General features: G+C 35.2%; 1 protein-coding gene across 1 annotated transcript; it reads left to right on the top strand.

Annotated features, from left to right (window-relative positions):
* Window positions 1-822: 822 nt before the first annotated feature.
* Window positions 823-15,547, top strand: LOC132759817 (uncharacterized). The gene is made up of 8 exons (XM_060751673.1): window positions 823-905; window positions 2,639-2,775; window positions 3,389-3,543; window positions 4,930-5,066; window positions 6,880-6,970; window positions 8,035-8,200; window positions 13,905-14,040; window positions 15,338-15,547. The coding sequence occupies exons 1-8, from the start codon at window positions 833-835 to the stop codon at window positions 15,388-15,390; spliced, it is 948 nt and encodes a 315-aa protein (XP_060607656.1). The 5' UTR covers window positions 823-832; the 3' UTR covers window positions 15,391-15,547.
* Window positions 15,548-20,841: the final 5,294 nt, after the last annotated feature.

The following is a 20,841-nucleotide window of genomic DNA, read 5'->3' as shown; positions in this document are numbered from 1 at the left end:
TTACGGTTTCCCGGTTAGCCCGGAAAAAAAAACAGCATGGATCCTGATCAGACGCGCGGATGCGCAGGCTGGTCTGGATCTATGCTTGGTCCGCAAAACCAATGACGCGGTCATTTATTAATTGTTATAAAAAAGAAAAAAATAATCTTACATAATCAATAAATTATAAGAAAATAGTTTATAACGGCCGTTTATTAATATTGAAACGAAACGTCACAATTGAGATTTGACGAAAAAATGCTTTCAAAAATTTTCATTTTCGTTATTTCATTTGCTTTTACTTGAATTTCTTTATATTGCTTATATATTTCATTCTATTTAAATTATTACTTAATATTTGAGCCGCGTCACGACAAAACCAACATAGTGCGTTTGCAGCATGGATCCAGACCAGCCTGCGCATCCGCGCGTCTGATCAGAAATCCATTGCTGTTCGTATCAGTTTGTCTACTTGTTATAGGGTTGGTAAGCGAACAGCATGGATCCTGATCAGACTGCACGGATGCGCAGGCTGGTCTGGATCCATGCTGGTCGCAAACCCATTATGTTAGGTTTTGTCGTGACGCGGCTCATTTCATTTACTTCATTTTCCATTTGGTGCAGATGGCTTTTATTCTTAATGCCTATGTAACGCAATCAATCAGATACATTAATTTATTATATGATTTTATTAAATTTAAGAAAATTACGTAAATTTCCTTGTATTGTCGGTTTCGGGAAAAGTTAAAAAAAATTTACTGCCAATTCCAAAAAAGTAACATACTTTATCCATGCCTCATGGAATTAATCTATGCTAAATGATAAACTAGTGCTTCTTTTGTTTTACTAGATAATGGATCGGTGCATTATAACGATGGTTGTCCTCATTTCTACGATAATCAGAGGCGGTCACATGCTGGTCTTTGGTAAATATATATTTCATCAACTATCTCTTCAACTACTCTTTCAGCTTGATCTTAAATGTGCTATTCTGATTAGTGAATTTCTTTCGTCTCAAATAGAAGTCCAAACATTCTTAAATGATGGTCCGCGCATACTTGGTATCTGGAAGTAGAGGTGAAAACAAGTCACCATTTGCAGGGATCAAATAATAGTATATGTACGAACAGAGCAGCAATCTATCTTAGCAATATATTCCAAAATTTTGTTTCATGTTATTTCTGGTAAGACAATACATTGTTTATTATATGTATATCTTGTTCTTTCTTTCCCAAACTTTACTCCGTTTAATGCAAATACATATTCTATATATCTACGTACGTACGGACAGACGTACGTAAGTCCTGTTGTCCTTTAAAAGAATTGGGTATGGTTTGGGATACTTGGTAGCGTCATTGCCCATGGCCAGTGCATGAACTAAATTTACTATCATTACAGTACATTACATATACTATGTAAATATGTTACGCTCTCCAATTTTGGGGGGTAATAACATATAATAATAATAAAATATCTTAAGACATTTTATCTCCAGCATTGCACCCTCCCAATTAATATTGAAAACATAAGATTTTAAGAGGTTGCTTTTTCAAAATCCATTACAAAATAAGTACATGTTCAAACAAAAATAATGCATAATTTTAAACTGATCTACAGTTGAAATATCAAATTATTAGTACTGTTACTGCACAGGCCTAATGCATTGTGCAAGATATTATATGTCCAATATTCACCATTAACATCATCGACACCATCACCATATAGTCATTATTCACGGCATCTCTAACTTTTATATAGATGTAAAGCACCCCACCCCCACCCCCTTATAGTTTACCCAACATCACTAATTTCGCATCAGCACTTATTTCACGGTAATGGTACCTTTCCGTGCGAAAAGTGTTAAAATTGATCAGAATTGACATATTTAAATCATACACCTTAACAACAAAGTTTTTGCGCAAAATATTTATAATCTGTAGATTTTTGTTCGTAAAAAAAGAACAGCAATTTACTCATTTCTGCTAAAAGCCACAATTATCCATTAAAATGTGTGTATACGTCTGAAACAGTCATCATTTTCTAAATATGCTTGTCGAAAAATTAATTTTCTGTTACTAAGTAAATATAAGTTTACTATTTAAAAATGAGCAATGAAACAGTTCGTTATTTCAACTGAAACATGAAAAACACAATTTATCGCGATTTAAATGATGACATAGTCTTTTCAAAATGATCAACCTATGATATTATACATCTTGACCATTAAATCTGATTTTGATTGAATATGTTGTTGTTTTTTTATGTGTCTTACATCAGAAAATACTTGTGTGTGAGCATATGACCTTTTTTGTACCGTAAGTTCATTGTTTGTTTGTTTTTTTCTTCTTGTTTCAAGTACCTTGAACTAAGCACAGTATAATTCCTTCCCGTCGGTCTTATACTTTTAAAAATATAATTGATATAGCAAAACATGTCCAGAAGGTTATAATGCATTGTTAAGTACAAACAAAAATGAACTTTATATTTGTCAACTTATACCATGGCACGAGGCTCAGTTGATGACATTGGTTCCAATAATGAGGTATATTGGGAGATCACGTGGTTCAAACACTGGCAGTTCATTGGTTACTTTTGATAAAACGTGAGATCATGATACATATTCGTGATGAAAATTTCAATGTATCATTAATTTTTACAGAATGTTATCCCGACATGACGATAAAGGTTGAGAACCCTAGTAACTTTACGTCCGTGTTTGCCAATAACAGCGTCACACTATGCACGACAAGATGGACTGAGGGGAATACACATGTCTTTATTGACGACTGTGATATGGTAAGCGGACAGTTCTGCTGGGACGGGGGATTGCTTTTTGCTATCTGCCATTAAGTTATAAGTATAGGTAACATAAAATGATTAAATATATACATGTATGTAAGTATTGTGATTGAAAAATGCCAAAGTGATCAACTTTCTATTGTATATGTATATTTTAGAGACATATTTAGCTATCTTAAAACTCTTATCTTGTGTCGACCAGCTGTTGTACAATGACCTTGAACCCGTCATTCAATTCTACCAACGTTTGTCTTTAGCTAAATATTTTGATTGCTAAAATTGATTTGTTTTTACCGAATTTTACTTTATTTTGTGTGGTCATCATCATCATCATTCTGCGAAATGATAAAAATGAAATGCGTCATTACTTACGGAAAACGTTAATATTTTTTCTGTTTTGATTGTCGGGCAATTTTTGGTACCTATTTGCAATACATGACCTGACCAAACTTAAAAGCGTTCTGAACTTGTATGTTTGATTGCCATATCAACTTTTGCCACTGGGATGGACAATTTGGGCAAGTTTACGCCTGTCATCTGGTTTAACACATTATTTATGTATAGAAAAGCAATGTCGTTCATTTTAAAGCTTGGGACATTTTCTTTCAAGGATGATGATATACTACTGTTCTTCAGCAACTTAGAACCTGACTTTAATCACGTGATCGGAGGTACGGAGACCGGAAATGCCACTTACATCATTAATTGTAAACAAATTCCTTTGACTGGACAAATGCACGTGGTTCATGCAGCAGCGGAAGTGAGGTACATGTACAATATAAGAACACAATTTGCAAATCTTATAAAATGTTCACAATGCATAATATATATGTTCAATATATATTTTAGCACGTTTCATATTATATCATGTCTTCGTGAGATTTAATTAAAGGCCCATTATGCCTCAGAAATGATTTTATTTTTATTTCTCAAAAACTTTATCATATTTAAAGTGTAAGGAAAGCTACTCATTGGCCAATTACCATCTTTTATTTATCTGTTGTTTTTTTGGCAACGAGAGTGCTCAGCTATAGTATAAGTATATACTATAAGTATTTTGTATTGAAGTCAAAATACCACTTTGTGTCGATTTTGTTACTTTTATGATAAATTATTTAACATTATCGCTACTTTCATCTGCTTACATGCATTTAACATTCTCTTAACTATTATTTAAACATAATTTAATTCATGTTTGTCCTTTATAAAGAAGTAAAATGTATCTATTTCTGTGGCACAATAGCACAATGTGTCTTTAACGAATGTTTTTGAGAACATGTACTTTGTTAAATTATGCAAGAAAGTATATATTGGATTGTTAAATTCATAGAATACGGTTTATATACCATATACGATCTCATATAAATTGTTTTCTCTTTCCTTACATCGTTATTTAAAGATATATGAAGGTCAAATTTGATATTAGAAAATATTGATAATTGCTACACTCTCTCTTTGTAAATGTGAACTAAACATGTTTTGACTTCACACAAAGTAGATGCAAATGTATGTTATGTTTAAAATTCTACACAGTGTTGGTGGGCACAATATATACTGTCATTAAAAAGCTTAAAAAAGGTCAAATTTAGTTGACCTGTAATAGGGAACGCAGCTTCCCATACATAGTTTATTCATTCTTTTATCAAATAAGACATATTCATTAAGAATTTCATAGATTGCAATATATCTCTGTGATTAAAATATTTTACAAAAGGATGAGCATAGTATATTTTTATTTCACCTTAAAGATACTGTAACTCAATTTTTTATGGTTTTATATCATAAATATAATGCTCAAATGAAGATTTATCAATATTATAAGGTCCAAAAAGCATTATTTTTAAACATATTACCAAATTTACATTTCATGTTAATAAGGGAGGTAATTAGAAATCTATTTTGTGTAAAGTCTTTTTAATTTTTTTCTAAAAGAAATGAATGCATATATTTTAATGATTACTACACACAATTGTTGAAAGTACGTGCAGTACATATTTTAAATATTCTTCGATGTTTGAAAATTGTTTTACAAGCATAATTATAAAAATTATACATACGTAAATTTCACTTAAGTGTGGTAACACCCTTAATTACAACACACAGGATCTTTAACATGTAGCATTCAGACAATTTTATTGTTTATCATTTCAGTCTTGGGGAGAAAAACACCTCGGAGTATCACACCATTAATGTTGACTCGAATCTGTATTCTGGCATTATTAACAAAACAGTGGTGCGAGAGGCATATCTCGGAACACCTCTGTTTTGGATTATTGAAATGAAAATGGGTAAGATTTTCTCTTGGATGTAAGCGCTCGGGAACTGAAAGCGAATTTAAGCTGCGGTCTCACTTACTCCCGGCAGAGCCCAGGACCATCCGGTAAGTTACCGGGATGATCCGGGACGATCCGGGGTGAAATTATTGATGCGGTCACACTTACCCCGGCAGCACTACGGTAGTTCCCAACTAACAACCCAGGATGCGCTCCAGATAATCCAGGCAGCGCCCAGGTGAAGCTACGGTTTCATGCCGGTGCTTCTCCGGTTGTTCCCGGATGACGCCGGAAGAGCCCCGGTTGACCCAGGCAGAGCCCCGGTCGATCCAGGCAGAGTCCCGGCAGAGCCCAGGACGATCCAGGCAGAGCCCCGGTAGAACCCCGGTGGATTGAAAACGCCCGAAAATGATAACATTGATACATAATTTTTATTTAATATAATATCTATTGTTCCAGAATAGTAATTCATGATGATTTCCTGAAAAATCCTTATGCCATACTGGATAGAAGGGAAATGGGAAGGGTTTTAATACAAACAAGTGCAATCATCGTAAATTGTCGTTATTCTTTTTTGAAATGATCCGGGCTTTGGGAATCAACCGTAGCTCTACCTTTATCCTCCGGGGTTCTGCCTGTAGTTACCGGGGCTCTGCCGGCATATAACGGGGCTCTACCGTAGCTCTACCGGCTATATAATACCCCGGATCATCCCCGGTTTGTGCCGGCAGAGCTACGGTGCTTCCCCGGTATAACCCCGGTCGTTCCCGGCAGAGCTAAGGATGAAGCCGGCAAAGCTATACCTTCCCGGATCATCCCTGATCATCCCGGACCACCCCGGTGATATTAAATATTTTATTTATTCCATCCGGGGTCGAATACAGGATGTTCCCGGATCATCCTGGACGTTGCCGGCAGAGTTACGGATGTACTCCGGTTGTTCCCGGTCGTACCCCGGTCGTTCCCGGATCACTCCGGACGTCTACTGGGACTGTGCCGGAGCTCTGCCGGGATGTAAGTGAGACTGTAGCTTTAGATTAATACTTTATCTGTGTGTTTCTTGAAAACACTGACAAATTCTGACATACGGTAGAAGTTACCCTCCTTGACCTTCTCTCGGTCAGTATCATGTGACGTAGATAATTATATTAACTACTTCAACGATTATTCATAATAATCTCGGTCTTAGTACGAATTGAAAGTCTGAAACTAGTTCCATACCACGTGGTTTTAGATGTAAATAAAAACAGAGGGTGTAATCCGTTTATAATGTGTAACGAATGTATATATTTGACAATCAAAAAAAAATTAAGTCTAATTCGGTAAAATTATGATTGAAAATATGACTTACAATCATATTCAATTTAAAAACGCGTACTAATATACAATTATAACCAAAGCCGAATTAATGTCAACTTTCGGTTTCTACATATTATGTACTCCATAAACTTACTAACTTTAGATGGACATTAACTCGATATATTGGAATAAGATTAGACTAAGTCAGTATCTCTCATATTAAATTACTATTTGATTATATGTTTAGTTTCTCAGCCTAGGATAGACCGAAATGCGGTACTCGTTCCGTATATTCTTAATGTACGTTTTGTGTTCGAGGTCCGAGAGCACAAAAAGAACCGAGAAGATGGTAAATAAAAATGCAATAGAACAGTCAAGGTTTAGCGTATATATGTTTAGAAGCCTCGTTTTCATTTAGAAGTTCTATGTTGTTTGATTTACATACTAATGTCCTGACAAACAGGTAATATAACTGGTCTTACTATTCAAAATCAAAGCAGCTGATTTTTATGTGTTCTCTATATTTCAGCGGGTTTCGACTTGCGACCTGAGGAATGTTGGGCATATGCCGGCAAGGGTGTCCATGATAAAGTACCAAGAAGACTTCTTATCACGGAAGGGTCAGTATCAAAGTATACAACTCTTTAAACAATAACGTCAATGTAAGTTGTAAATGTGGCTGTGCCTTCGTTTATAATGTATTTTGTAACAACCGCGTTTTAAAGGCTCATTATGAATCAGAAGTGAATGCATGTTCACTTCTTTTAAAAAAAGGGCATGCATAAATTAATTAACATTTAAATAATGGTTTTAAACTTATTAGATGCTTGTTACCTGAAGAAACTAGTGCCAAACGTGAAATTATTTGTCATAAAAGTAGCAAAATGTAAATAAAGTAGTACGTTGACTTCCATCGCTATAACTGTATAAATAACAAACAAGCAAAGAAGCAAAAGATAGTTCAGGTAATTGAGAGATAAGATACTTTTTTAACCTATTCAAGTACACAAAAATTATACACGTTATAGACATAAAAATAAAAGCATTTATTGGGCATAATCGGCCTTTAATCCATTCTTGTAAAAAGATTGTATTTATTATTTCTTTACCATATCATAAAGTTTGAAACTAGCCAAATGACATTTGCGTGACAATTTCTCATTAATTTATTGTTCAGAAAGTCATTTTTCAGCCAATCCGAGATTATGAAATGATATTTTTATTGCAAAATGCATGTGAAGATTCTGGTACTCGTAGCATTTAAAAACACCTACTCTTGGTTGTATTTATTTCTGCTGGATTCTGAAATAATTGTAAACACAAAATAAACGTCGGATACTTTTATTAAATATATACTATGCTCAAATTTAAATTAGAAAATATTGACAATGGACGAAAAGTCTCATTATAAAATTAAATAAACATGTTTTGAATTCATACAAAGTAGATATGTTATGTTTTTAACTCTACACATATAATAAAAATATATTGTGTCATTTTAAGAAAGGACCAACTTAACTTGACCTGTAATAGGGAACGCAGCCTTCCATTTATAGTTTATCAATTCTTTTATCCAAATTAGACATATTCAGTAAGAATTTCATAGATTTCAATAAATTTCCATGATAAAAATATTGTACTAAAGGATGAGCTTTGAATTTATATATTAACACGTGAATTACAGATGTACTCATAACGACGAGTTGGTGGAGGATTTTATGAACATATCTTCATCTAAAGAAAGCATGATCATGGCGATTTTCTACTCTTTCCAGTTCATTAGTTCTGACTACGTTACCTTGAATTGTAAAATTCTAATCTGCGCGAGACCGTCATCTGCTTGTGACATCGTAAGTTATGACTTAAAATAACCTATTACAGTTTGTATGTGAGAAGTTAGCAGTTAACAGTGAGCTAAGCAAAAAGGCATTACGATTTATATAGGGAAATCAATGATCTGCTGTTATGCTCAGCTGGGTAAGCAATCTAGCAGAGCATTCCAAAATAAAGTGTAGAAATGCTTTGCTGGTATGCTCAGCTGGCTAAGCAATCTAGCAGGCCATTACTAAATATAGTGTAAAAATGCTCCGCTGGTATGCTAAGCTGGCTAGGCAATCTAGCGGGGCGTTCCAAAATATAGCGTAAAAATGCACTGCTGGTATGCTCAGCTGGCTAGGCAATCTAGCAGGGCATTCCTAAATATAGTGTAAAAAATACTCTGCTGTTATACTCAGCTGGCTAAGCAATCTAGCGGGGCATTCCAAAATATAGTGTAAAAGCTCTGCTGTTATGCTCAGCTGGCTAAGCAATCTAGCGGGGCATTCTAAAATATAGTGTAAAAATGCTCTGCTGTTATGCTCAGCTGGCTAAGCAATCTAGCGGGGCATTCCAAAATATAGTGTAAAAATGCTCTGCTGTTATGCTCAGCTGGCTATGCAATCTAGCGGGGCATTCCAAAATATAGTGTAAAAATGCTCTGCTGTTATGCTCAGCAGGCTAAGCAATCTATCGGGACATTCCAAAATAAAGTGTAAAAATGCTCTGCTGTTATGCGCAGCTTGGTAAGCAATCTAGCGGGGCATTCCAAAATATAGTGTAAACATGATCTGCTGGTATGCTCAGCTGGCTAGGTAATCTAGCAGGGCATTCCTAAATATAGTGTAAAAATGCTTAGCTGTTATGCTCAGCTGGCTAAGCAATCTAGCGGGACATTTCAAAATATAGTGTAAAAATGCTCTGCTGAATTGCTCAGCTGGCTAGGCAATTTAGAAAGGCATTCCTAAATATAGTGTTAAAAATGCTCAGCTGGCTAGGCAATCCAGCAGGGCATTCCTAAATATAGTGTAAAATGTTCTGCTGGCAAGCTCAGCTGGCTAAGCCATCTAGCAGAGCGTTCCAAAATATAGTGCGAAAAATGCTCTGCTGGTATGCTCAGCTAGCTAAGCAATCTAGCAGGGCATTCCTAAATATAGTGTTAAAAATGCTTAGCTGGCTAGGCAATCCAGCAAAGCATTCTGAAAATTAGTGTTATAAAATGTTCTGCCGGAATGCTGAGCTGTCTAGGCAAACTAGCAGGGCATTCTTAAATAAAGTATAAATTTCGTTGGTCTGCAACTGATTATTTGGCACTCGTAGACTTTCTGAAATATTTAGTGCCAATGCAGATAATGACATTTTTTACTTCTACGGGACCCTCAAGTGTCTATTTCTTTGGTCTCCGACTGATTCTGGGACGATCGCAGACTTTCAGGAATTTTTGGTGTTAATGCAGATAATGACATTTGTGAATTTTTAGGACCATCGAGAGTCCATTTCGTTGGTCTGCGAATGTTTCTGGAACACTCGCAGACTTTCAGAAATTTTCGGTGCCAATGGAGATAATGACATTTTTACTTCAAAAGGACCCTCCTGAGTCTATTTCGTTGGTCTGCGACTGATTCTGAGTCACTCGCAGACTTTCAGGAATTTTGGTGTCAATGCAGAAAATGATATTTCTGACTTATTGGGACCTTTCTGAATCCATTTTTTTTTTTGGTCTACGACTGATTCTGAGGCACTCACAGACTTTCAGGAATTTTTGATGTCAAGGCAGATAATGACATTTTTTACTTCTAGGGACCATCCAGGGTCCATTTTTTTTGGTCTGCGACTTAATCTTGGACAGTCACAGACTTTCAGGAATTGTTGGTGCCAATAGAGATAATTACAATTTATGACATTTTTGACCATCCAGAGTCTATTTCGTTGGTCTGCGACTGATTATTGGGCACTTGCAGACTTTCAGGAATTTTTGGTGCTAATGCAGATAATGACATTTTAGGGTAAAAATGCTCTGCTTATGACTAAGGGGTCCTTAAAAGTAAAAAAGTCATGATCTGCAATGGCACTAAACTTCCTGAAAGTCTGCGAGTCTCAAGGAATCAGTCGCAGACCCAAGAAATGTACTCTGGCGGTTCCCTAAAAGTCAGAAATGTCATTATCTCCATTGGCATCAAAATTCCTGAAAGTCTGCAAGTGTCCCAAAATCAGTCGCAGACCAGCGAAATGAACTCTGGTGGGTCGCTAGAAGTCAAAAATGTCATTATCTCCATTGGCACCAGAGATTCCTGAAAGTCTGCGAATGTCCCAGAATCAGTCGCAGACCATAAAAATGGACTCTGGCGGGTCCCTAGAAGTAAAAATTGCCATCATCTCTATTGGCACCAAACTTTCCTGAAAGTCTGCAAGTGTCCAACAATACGCTGCAGGCCAATGAAATGGACTCTTAAAGGTCCCTAGAAGTCAAAAATATGATTATTTCCATTGGCACCAACCATTCCTGAAAGTCTGTGAGTGTCCAAGAATCAGTCGCAGACGACCAAAATGGACTCTTGAGGGTCCCTAGAAGTCTTTATTGTCAATATCAGCATAGGCACCAAAATTCCTGAAAGTCTGCGAGTGTCCTTCAAAAAGTCGCAGGACAATGAAATAGTCTCTTAAAGGTCCTTAGAAGTCAAAAATATCATTATTTCTATTGGCACCGAAAATTCCTGAAAGTCTGCGAGTGCCTCAGAATTGCCTAGAAGTCGAAAATGTCAATAAAACTTTGGAAACAATAAATCCTCGAACCCAGAATCAGTCTGCCAACTGAACATTCCACCAGAGCATTTTTTAACTATATTTCAGAATGCCCTGCTAGATTGCCTAGCCAGCTGAGCATTCCACCAGAGCATTTTTTCACTATATTAAGGAATGCTCTGCTATAGTGCCTTGCCAGCTGAGCATTCCAGCAGAGCATTTTTACACTATATCTAGTAATGCTCTGCTAGATTGCCTAGCCAGCTTAGCATTCCAGCAGAGCATTTTTACACTATATTAAGGAATGCTCTGCTATAGTGCCTAGCCAGCTGAGCATTCCTGCAGAGCATTTTAACACTATATTTAGTAATGCTCTGCTAGATTGCCTAGCCAGCTGAGCATTCCAGCAGAGCATTTTTACACTATATTTAGTAATGCCCTGCTAGATTGCCTAGCCAGCTTAGCATTCCAGCAGAGCATTTTTACACTATATTTAGTAATGCCCTGCTAGATTGCCTAGCCAGCTTAGCATTCGAGCAGAGCTTTTTCTCACTATATTTCGTTATGCTCTGCTAGATTGCCTAGCAGCTTAGCATTCCACCAGAACATTTTTACACTATATTTAGGAATGCCCTGCTAGATTGCCTAGCCAGTTTAGCATTCGAGCAGAGCATTTTTACACTATATTTAGTAATGCCCTGCTAGATTGCCCAGCCAGCTTAGCATTCCAGAAAAGCATTTGTTCACTATATTTAGTAATGCTCTGCTAGATTGCCTAGCCAGCTTAGCATTCCAGCAGAGCATTTTTACACTTTATTTAGTAATGCCCTGCTAGATTGCCCAGCCAGCTTAGCATTCCAGAAAAGCATTTGTTCACTATATTTAGTAATGCTCTGCTAGATTACCTAGCCAGCTTAGCATTCCAGCAGAGCATTTTTACACTTTATTTAGTAATGCCCTGCTAGATTGCCTAGCCAGCTTAGCATTCGAGCAGAGCATTTTCTCACTATATTTAGTAATGCCCTGCTAGATTGCCTAGCCAGCTTAGCTAACCAGCTGAGCATTCCAGCAGAGCATTTTAACACTATATTTAGTAATGCACTGCTAGATTGCCTAGCCAGCTGAGCGTTCAAGCAGAGCATTTTTTCACTAAAGGTAGGAATGCTCTGTTAGATTGCCAAGACAGCTGAGTATTGCAGCAGAGCATTTTTACACTATATTTAGGAATGCCCTGCTAGATGCCCAAAATAGCTGAGCATTACAGCAGATCATTACCTTTCCTATATAAATTGAAATGCCTTTTTGCTTAGCTCACTGTTCACTGCTAACTTCTCACATACTTATAGTTTAGCTTTTACCTTACCACGCTAAATACCTTAAATTGACTTGTGTATCTTTTGATCTGTACTGAACAGTTCATCTTTTTTTGTGTAAAATTTCAAGACAAGAGACCCACTGAAAAGTGGTCAGTGTAGGCCATGGTTAGCTGATCTTGGTCAGCACTGATCTAGTTGCCACCAGCAACCCGCAGCATGCTTAAGGATGATAGCGGTGGCCTAGTGGTTAAGGTGTCAACCTTTCAACTGAGAGATCATGGGTTCAAGCTCTTATCCCATCACGATTAAGTTTCTTCATATGACACTAGTGCTTGTTGGTTCCAAAATGCGGACTCGAAAGTAAATAATGTAAGTTGCCAAAATTTGTTTTGCTATCGAGCTTAAGTAAAATCTGGTTAAACCAAAAGAATGATATATGTAGTGTTAGAGCGTGGTTAAGTAGTAATACTGCGTCTACAATTACTTCCTGCGAGTCTTCATAATCGAACCTTGAACCATTGCACAATAACGAAACGGATTCAATTTAGAGTATTTGTATCTTGAACTATTCGCCAGTAACATTAGAATAACTAACTGGTATGGTTGTGTCGCATATTCGATCGAAAGAAAGCAAAATCATTGTTTGATGCACCATTTTTAAAATGACGACACCCGTAGACTTTTTACGGAATTCTAAGCGATCTTCAATCCACTCGTCAAACCTTTTTTTATCTGAAGTATCTATCCAAATAGATTAATGTCTGAGTATTTATTCTTAGGTGCCTGCATGTGCACGACGGGCTGCTACGCTCTTCCACCATAAAAAAACCCTGGAATCGTCACTGGAAACAGTGTCGGTGTCTGTTAAAACCCTATCAGTTAATCGATTAATCAATTAATAAAAAAAACTTTAATTGAAAAAAAAATGTGTTTTATAAATGATCTGTAATTATTATGTAAATAAAACATCCCTCTATGTGTGATAGTAGAACATTCACGAGTTTACGTTTTGTTTTTTCACTCAGTCAGATCTGATGTTGTTTTTTATTATACCGAATATAATCTAGAAAAGAAATATAATTTTAACAATATTTATAACATAAACCACGGCGCAGGATTGTAATAAATATGTTTAAGAATAACTATATTACACTTTGATGTGACTTAAATGCGTTATATACAACACTAGCGTTAAAACGCGCTAATACTAGCGTGAAAGTATAGCCGTATGTATAGCGTTAACCGTTCTTATTTATGTAATAAATAAAACAATTTGTGTAGGTTCAATACTAAATTAATTGAACTCGTTAAATTTAAGCAATATTGTGATTTAAGACCAAACACGACACACCACAGTCTCGCGTAATATGAATCTTTTCAACTCGTATTAAATCTACACAAATTCAATAGTAGCCATGCAACCGCCGGAAGTGGTCTATTTCCAGACAAATTATAAGCTTTAATATTACGGCATAAATTTCAATTTGAAAACGGCAAGAGTAAAACATCCTTATGTTTTCGTTTTATTATATTGGAAACAAACGATGCCATGTTATAAATGTGTGTGAACATTACTGTTTGATAGAATATTATAAACTTAATGTCGTGCGGACTTAAGACTTGGTTTTTCATAACTGAGAAAAAAAGATTACATGTATTACTTTCATTTTTGTTATGCCAGGATTGTAGCAATAAAAGAAGACGTCGGCATTCTACTCAGGATAACTGGGATCAAGCAGACGACAATAAGGGAGGCAACTCTTATAGAATTATAAATTCTCAAATCAGAGTGACAAACTCAAGCGCGATAACTTTTGGTAAATTTTGTTACTCATTTCATTTCTTAGAATTTTTTTGAATGTCTTGTTTTTTCCCCTCCGAAATCCGCCATGAGTAAACATACACTTAGTTGCTAGGTATTCCAAGCAGGTTAAAACATTTAATTCCAGTTATAATATAACGATTGGCCCATATTAAATGACCCATGTGCGCGCATTTTTACTTTATTTCAATACACCTTTTTTCTTCAAACGTTTCAGCAGAAAGTTTTCACTGGTGACGGAATGGTGGCGATATGTACAAGTTAGAATTGCATGTTGTAGAGACAATGTATGTTTACTCAGTGTCGTAGGCACAAAACACTTGTTGAAATGCAGCTTAATGTATGTTTACTCCTGGTAGTTTTGGAAGTTTCGTTGGGCACGAAACCTGTTGACCTCGGAATTTTTAGGTATTTTTTCAAGTTTGATAAAATGAAGATAGATGGCTCAATATATTTAACAGTTACTGAAAGATATATTGCGCTATGTTTGCACGGATAGATATGAACATATGTCTTATTTTAAAATATGCGAGAGCAAAATGTGACTGTGCCGGGAAATACGCTACGGCGAGTAATTTACCTTATACACGGTGCATACCTCTTTGCAAAATCTTCTTAAACGGTACCATTTTTGCACAAACACAGGTTATTCTCTTCTGAAAAACAAGTAGGCGACGTACACAAATCTAGTAAATGTTCATTCTACTTAATATAAAAGGTTGTATGTCGGGAGAAAAAAGAAGTATACCACGGAACACAAGAATGTTTCATGTCTTTCGAATGAATTTGTCCTTTTTTAAAATTGCTGCAACTCCACAATCAGCTACACAAAATCGCAATGTGTACATAATGTGTACATAATGTGTACATAATGTGTACATAATGTAAACGGGTACGAGTGCTGAATAGTAATTATTTTTCTTGAAGATCAAGGGGAGATAATTTTATGATTATTTGACCATAATTGGCAAGGCAATGTGCCGAACGCCTGTGATTTGCATTGGATAAACGGGTTTACTTCCAGTCTTTTGCAAGAAATGTACAAGGTATATATAGGCCCAAAGAAAGGCACAGTGGTCGGAAGTAGGAGGTGCATGTAATCGCAAGATAAAATACACGACTTACACAAATATAGTTTGTCCACTGTGATACATGTTTGAAGTGAACTTTACTAAATTATGTCGCATATGTACTTGTAACTATTATTTCTTTACTACATGCATTTTTCTAACATAATCAGTTGATATCTTGTGAAATCAATATAATGTATGTTATAATTATTCAAATTTCAGGATCAGCAAATATTTGGTCAGTGTTTGCATGGCTGGTGCTGAGAATTCTATAAAAAAACACCAAAAAAAAACATGAATTACCGGAAACTTCTAACGACTGTTCTGCGCATGTGCATGCAGAGTCAAATCTCAATATGTAATTTAAATTCTGACATGAAGATATGCTTTGAATAAGTGTGTTAAGTTTGTAGTTTTCAACGGAATATTTTCTTTTCATGTGACATTACCAATGTTGTATCTAAAATATAATCATATAATTTACGTTCAAAACTCTTGACAAATAAAAATATCAAGTAAAATTTGTGATTTATTGTTCAGTTTCATTTACAGTTAAACGTGCAAATAGCTACTCGCCGAATTAAACGACGACTTAACGTATACGACCCTATTTAAGACCACTATATACAGACACTGAATTAAACCGCTATATGTCTGACGCAACTAACGACCCTAACTATTGCGCCATGTGATTTTTTTAATACGGGTGTATTAAACAAATTTTATGCAATTGTATGGTCAATATGATGTTTAATGTCTATCTTTTATTTTTTAGTTTTTGGAGGGGGCGGGGGTATTACGTCTCGCCAAGGCAGTATATGTCATATGGCGACTTTCCAGCTTTAATGGTAGCTCTGAAGACCTCATGTGCATAATTTCAGGCACGAACGGGCACCTGAGTAGAGCCACCGAAACTAGCTTGATAGCTTTCTCACATGAAATAATCCAAAGTCCGAGTCGTGATTCGAACACACAGGGTGAGGGACAAGCAGTTCGAAGTCACTGATCGTAACCATTCGGCCCGATCTGAAGAAGATGACCACATATTATCCCGAACTGAAGTACATATATACATGTTATCCCGATCTAAAGAAGACGTCCTAATTTTATTCGATCCGAACACGATCACATTTTATCCCAATTTGAAGTAGGCGTCCTTATCATGATTTTAAGTAGACGATTTGAGTTTATCAAATAAAGAAGTAGACTTCCAGATTTTAACCCGATTTGGGGTATATATCCAGCTTTTTTTTCGATGTAAAGTAGATGTCTATACTTTTTCCGATCTAATTAAGGCATCTGCATTTTATACCGATATAAAGTAGACGTTTAAATTTTATCCCGATCTGAAGATGTCCAGTCTTTATCATGACCTGCGTGGGTTCGAATCTGTCAAGGACGAGACATTGTTTCATTGAGCAAGAAACTTAACACTCATTGCTCAGTACTGCTCAATCCTGGGTTTGTTCCAGGAACGTCTTCGAGAGTGTGTTTATAAGCTAAAAGCTTCCTGTACAACTAAAACAAATTCTGTATAGACCAAGAAGACGTCTACATTTTTTCCCGATCTAAAGTAGACGTCTGTTTGTATTTATGTCCCTGGGCATATAGTTATTGAACCGTCCATCCGTCTGTCCGTATGAAGTTAACATATTTCCTTGTTTTTTCCGTTTTTATAAATAGCCTTTTCTTGTTAACCTATTCGTGCAAGTTGGATTTATCTTAAGTTTCTCATAATTACTTCATTCATTTATTTAATGATATATTCAATGGTTGGTAGATGTATACCTTCAATGTCCTTCTTTTTGTGGAGTAAGGTGTCACTGGGGTCAATGTCAGTATCACTGGTGTAAAATGATAAATGTGTACATTTTGCTCATTCAACCTTTATCATTTTCAATTGATGTATTTCATGTTGAATACGGACGTGCCAAGGAATGTCCTCTTCCTTCTGGTTTAGTTAGGGGCCATTTGGTCAAGGTCGTCAATACCAAAAATAGAATTTTACAATTTTAAATTTTACAGGTGAAACGTTTTTTCTATTGACAGATGTCTTTAAAATTTGAAATTTGGAAGGAACATAAATTGAGAAGTTGTCCACCTTTAGGTGGAATAAGGAGTCAGTTAGGTCAATGTCACTACTGCTAAAAATAGATCAATTCAACCTTTTATGATAACTTGTGTGGTCTTCTTACTTTGGATTGATTTAGGGGTCAGTGGGGTCAAGGTCACCTGTGCTAAAACTAGATTTTTGCACTTTTGCTGATACAGTCTTTATTTATCGATAGATGTCTTTTATATCTTGTAGGAAGATAACTTGCATGGTGTTTTTTTTTTTTTTTTGAATTGCTTTTAGGGTCAGTCGGTCAAGGTCAATGATGCCAATAAAAGATTTCTACACATTTGCTGATACAGCGTTTATGTATTGACTGATGTTTTTCATATTTGGTAGGATGATAATTGGTGTGGTCTTTTTCCTTTAGGGGTCAGTAGATTCAAGGTCACCTGTGCTAAAACTAGATTTTTGCACCTTTGCTGATACATACTTTATTTATTGATAGATGTATTTTATATTTTGTAGAAAGATAACTTGCATGGTGTTTTTTTTTTCTTTGAATTGAGTAAGGGGTCAAAGTCAGTGGTGCCAAACATAGGCTTTTAAACATTTTCCTATACATTTACAACATGTGCGTATTGATTTTATTTTTCAAATGGTTAAGATCACCTGTGCTAACAATAGATTCGTTACACTTTTTGTTATACAGCCTTTGTTCCTTTTGTCTCATATTAAGATGAAACATATCTCAGTAAATAAACGAGTTGGTCCTTTAAGTTTGAGTGGAGTTTTGGGTCACTTGGTTCAAGGTCATATATATATTGACAGATATTTGATAACTTTATATTGGTACGTTGAATATTTTTCAACTTCATCAAATAGCAATGATATGCCATCTTCTTAAATGTTTCACAAACAAAAACGGCATGACTCTTTCAAGTAATATACATGACGTAACTGTGTTTAAAATTTTAGCTCGACTATACGAAGTGTATGAAGAGCTGTCCTACTCGCACCGGCGTCGGCGTCCGCGTCAAGAATTCAGAAGTTTTAAATTTGGTGCAGTAAAATATTTTTCACTAAAACTTTTTCATTTCTTAAGGTATCAACTTCAAACTTCAAATATCTGTTCCTTATCATCAACTACATCTTATGTGACAAGGTTCATAACTATAATACCAATAGTTTTAGATTAATCTCCCCTTGAACTTGGAATTTTTCCTTAAAATATTAGTTTTACTGTTACTTCTTTATTTCTTAAGGGATCAACTTTATACTTCAAATATATGTTCCTTATCATCAATCACATCTTATGTGACAATGTTCATAATTCTAGCACCAATATTTTCATATTTATCTCCCTTTGAACTTAGAATTTTCCTTAAAAAATATTATGTTTTTACTGTACATCCTTATTTCTCTTAAAGGATCAACTTAATACTTCAAATATATGTACCTTATTATAAACCACATCTTCTGATACAAGGTTCATAACGCTAGCACCAATATTGCAAGATTTATCTCCCCATTTACTTTACATCTTTTACTTAAAAAAATTTTATTTGTTTCTATAACATTCTTTTGGGGTTTAAAGGTTTTTTATTTTTTTTTACCTCAAAAATTCCCCCAAAATTTAACCCAATTTTTTCCTTATCTTTAAACCCAGTTTTTCATTGAAAAGGGTTAAAAAACTTTTGGGGAAAAGAAAATTTAATATCTTTTAAAATTGATTTTTTTTTCCCTTTTATTTTTGTTTTTTTCCCCAACGCTTTCCAAAAAATTTTAAATTTTAAGTACCCTTCGCTTTTTTCCCTGTGACGGCCCCTTGTTTGGGGAATTTTTCTATCAAAAAACCCTGTTTGATTTTTAAAATTTAAACCTCCCAAAGAAGCGGGGGAAACATTTGTTTTTTAAACCCAATTTTTCTCGTTTCCCCGGGAAGTAGATTTCTACTTTTAAAGATCGGGAAGGGAATTGCCCAATTTCCCCGGCCCTGAATTTTAAAATTTTTCCATTGTAATAAACATGTTTTTCAGCCTGTTTAAAAATTGTGGGGAAAAATTTGGGTCTTTAAGTGAAACCCAAAAAATTCCGGGCATAAAAAAGGGAGTAATATGTCTTTTTTTTCAAAACCCCCAAAATTTTTAAAAACCCTAAAAAATTTAATTTGCCCCCGGACCGGCTTTTTCCCCAATTTTTTTGGTTTTTGGGGGCAATTGAAAAGAAAAAAAAACCCCGCCCCGGATGAATTTCCCCCCTTTTTCCCGGGGCGTAAAACCCCCAAAATCCAGGGGTTAACAAATTTCCCTTTTTCTTTTTACCCCCCCCGGCTAACACTTGGCCCTTGACAAAAAATTTTTCAGAAAGGTTTTTTTTTTGATTTTATATTTTTTTTTAAAAGGTTTTTTTTAAACCCAAAGGGATTTTTAAAACGTTTTTAAAAAGGCTTGGGGAAAATTTCAAATTTAAAAAACTTTTTTGGTTGATCAAAAGAAAATTTTTATAATGTTATATAAGAAAGTTCAAAACTCGAAAAAATTGTTTTTATTTTTTGTATAGAGTTTGGATTTTCTGAAGCTCTGAGCCTACGTTTTATGTGGTTGACTTTTATGTATTTTATGTTTTACAAAGCCTGTAACTTGCAAATGTTGAAAAAAAACTTCATATTAAAACAGTTAACACATGTACGTATAAAATAACTGTTCTTTTTGCTGTGTTGGGATGCCTTTTTTTCTTTTCAAGATGATGACTTTGGTTGTAAGATAAAAGCTGTTGTTTACCTCGTTTGCGACTTTCATCGTTGATGCAACGGTAATATTCCTTTTTGTTAAAACACAGTTCAAAACCATTGACAAATTTTAAAATGCATAGGCTTTAAGGCTATTAATTTCAAAGCTTTCAAAGTGTAAAATTCTGCCTTTTCTTGGGGGGCTTTTGCATTTACAGAGAGGTCTGTTCAAAGGGCTTTTTTCCAAAAGAAAAAAATTTTTATAAAAGTGTTTCAATTTCAATTTAGTTCCGAATCTATTTTACAAACGTTCGGATATTAACTTACAACAAACATATTTTTAACACTTTAAATAAACAATCATTTTTTTCACATCTTTCAAGGGGTGCACCATGATACGACCATGATGGTGGAAAACCCAGGAGCCTACACGGGGCTGTATTTGCAACCACCAACGAGAAAATTCTGCAACAAACTTCGTCAGGTCGGAGAACAAAACACCACTTCTTCATCAGTGATTGTTGAAAACGCGTACGATTTAAAAGTCCTTTATGGTTCAAAGAAATGCTTTATTTTTATTTCTCAAATGCTCCCTCTTACGGTCTTATAAGTTTGCGAAAACGTTATTCATTGTCTCATTATTTGAACCATCGTTTACTTCTGTTGCTTTTTTGGCAATTAGAACAGTAATGGTCATTTAGTATTTTGTATTGAAGTCAAAATACTGCTTTGTTTACATTTTGCTATTTTTCATGACAAATAGTTTTATATTCAGCACCACTTTATATAGGTGGTAAGTATCTAATCCAAACAATTTGTAACAAACAAATAATCTTCAACGATTCAACATGATTCTGAATAAATTAATGTGTAAGAACCAAGAATGGTTTGTTTAATTTGACCCATTCCCCTAATATAGTACATTGTATTTTTAAAATTGAT

The sequence above is a fragment of the Ruditapes philippinarum genome, unplaced genomic scaffold (assembly GCF_026571515.1).
Source record: "Ruditapes philippinarum isolate M1 unplaced genomic scaffold, ASM2657151v2 ctg15069_1_1_1_1, whole genome shotgun sequence".
NCBI classification, from domain to species: Eukaryota; Metazoa; Mollusca; class Bivalvia; order Venerida; family Veneridae; genus Ruditapes; species Ruditapes philippinarum.
Note: the sequence above shows the minus strand (reverse complement) of the source record. Positions and strands in the feature narration are given on the sequence as shown.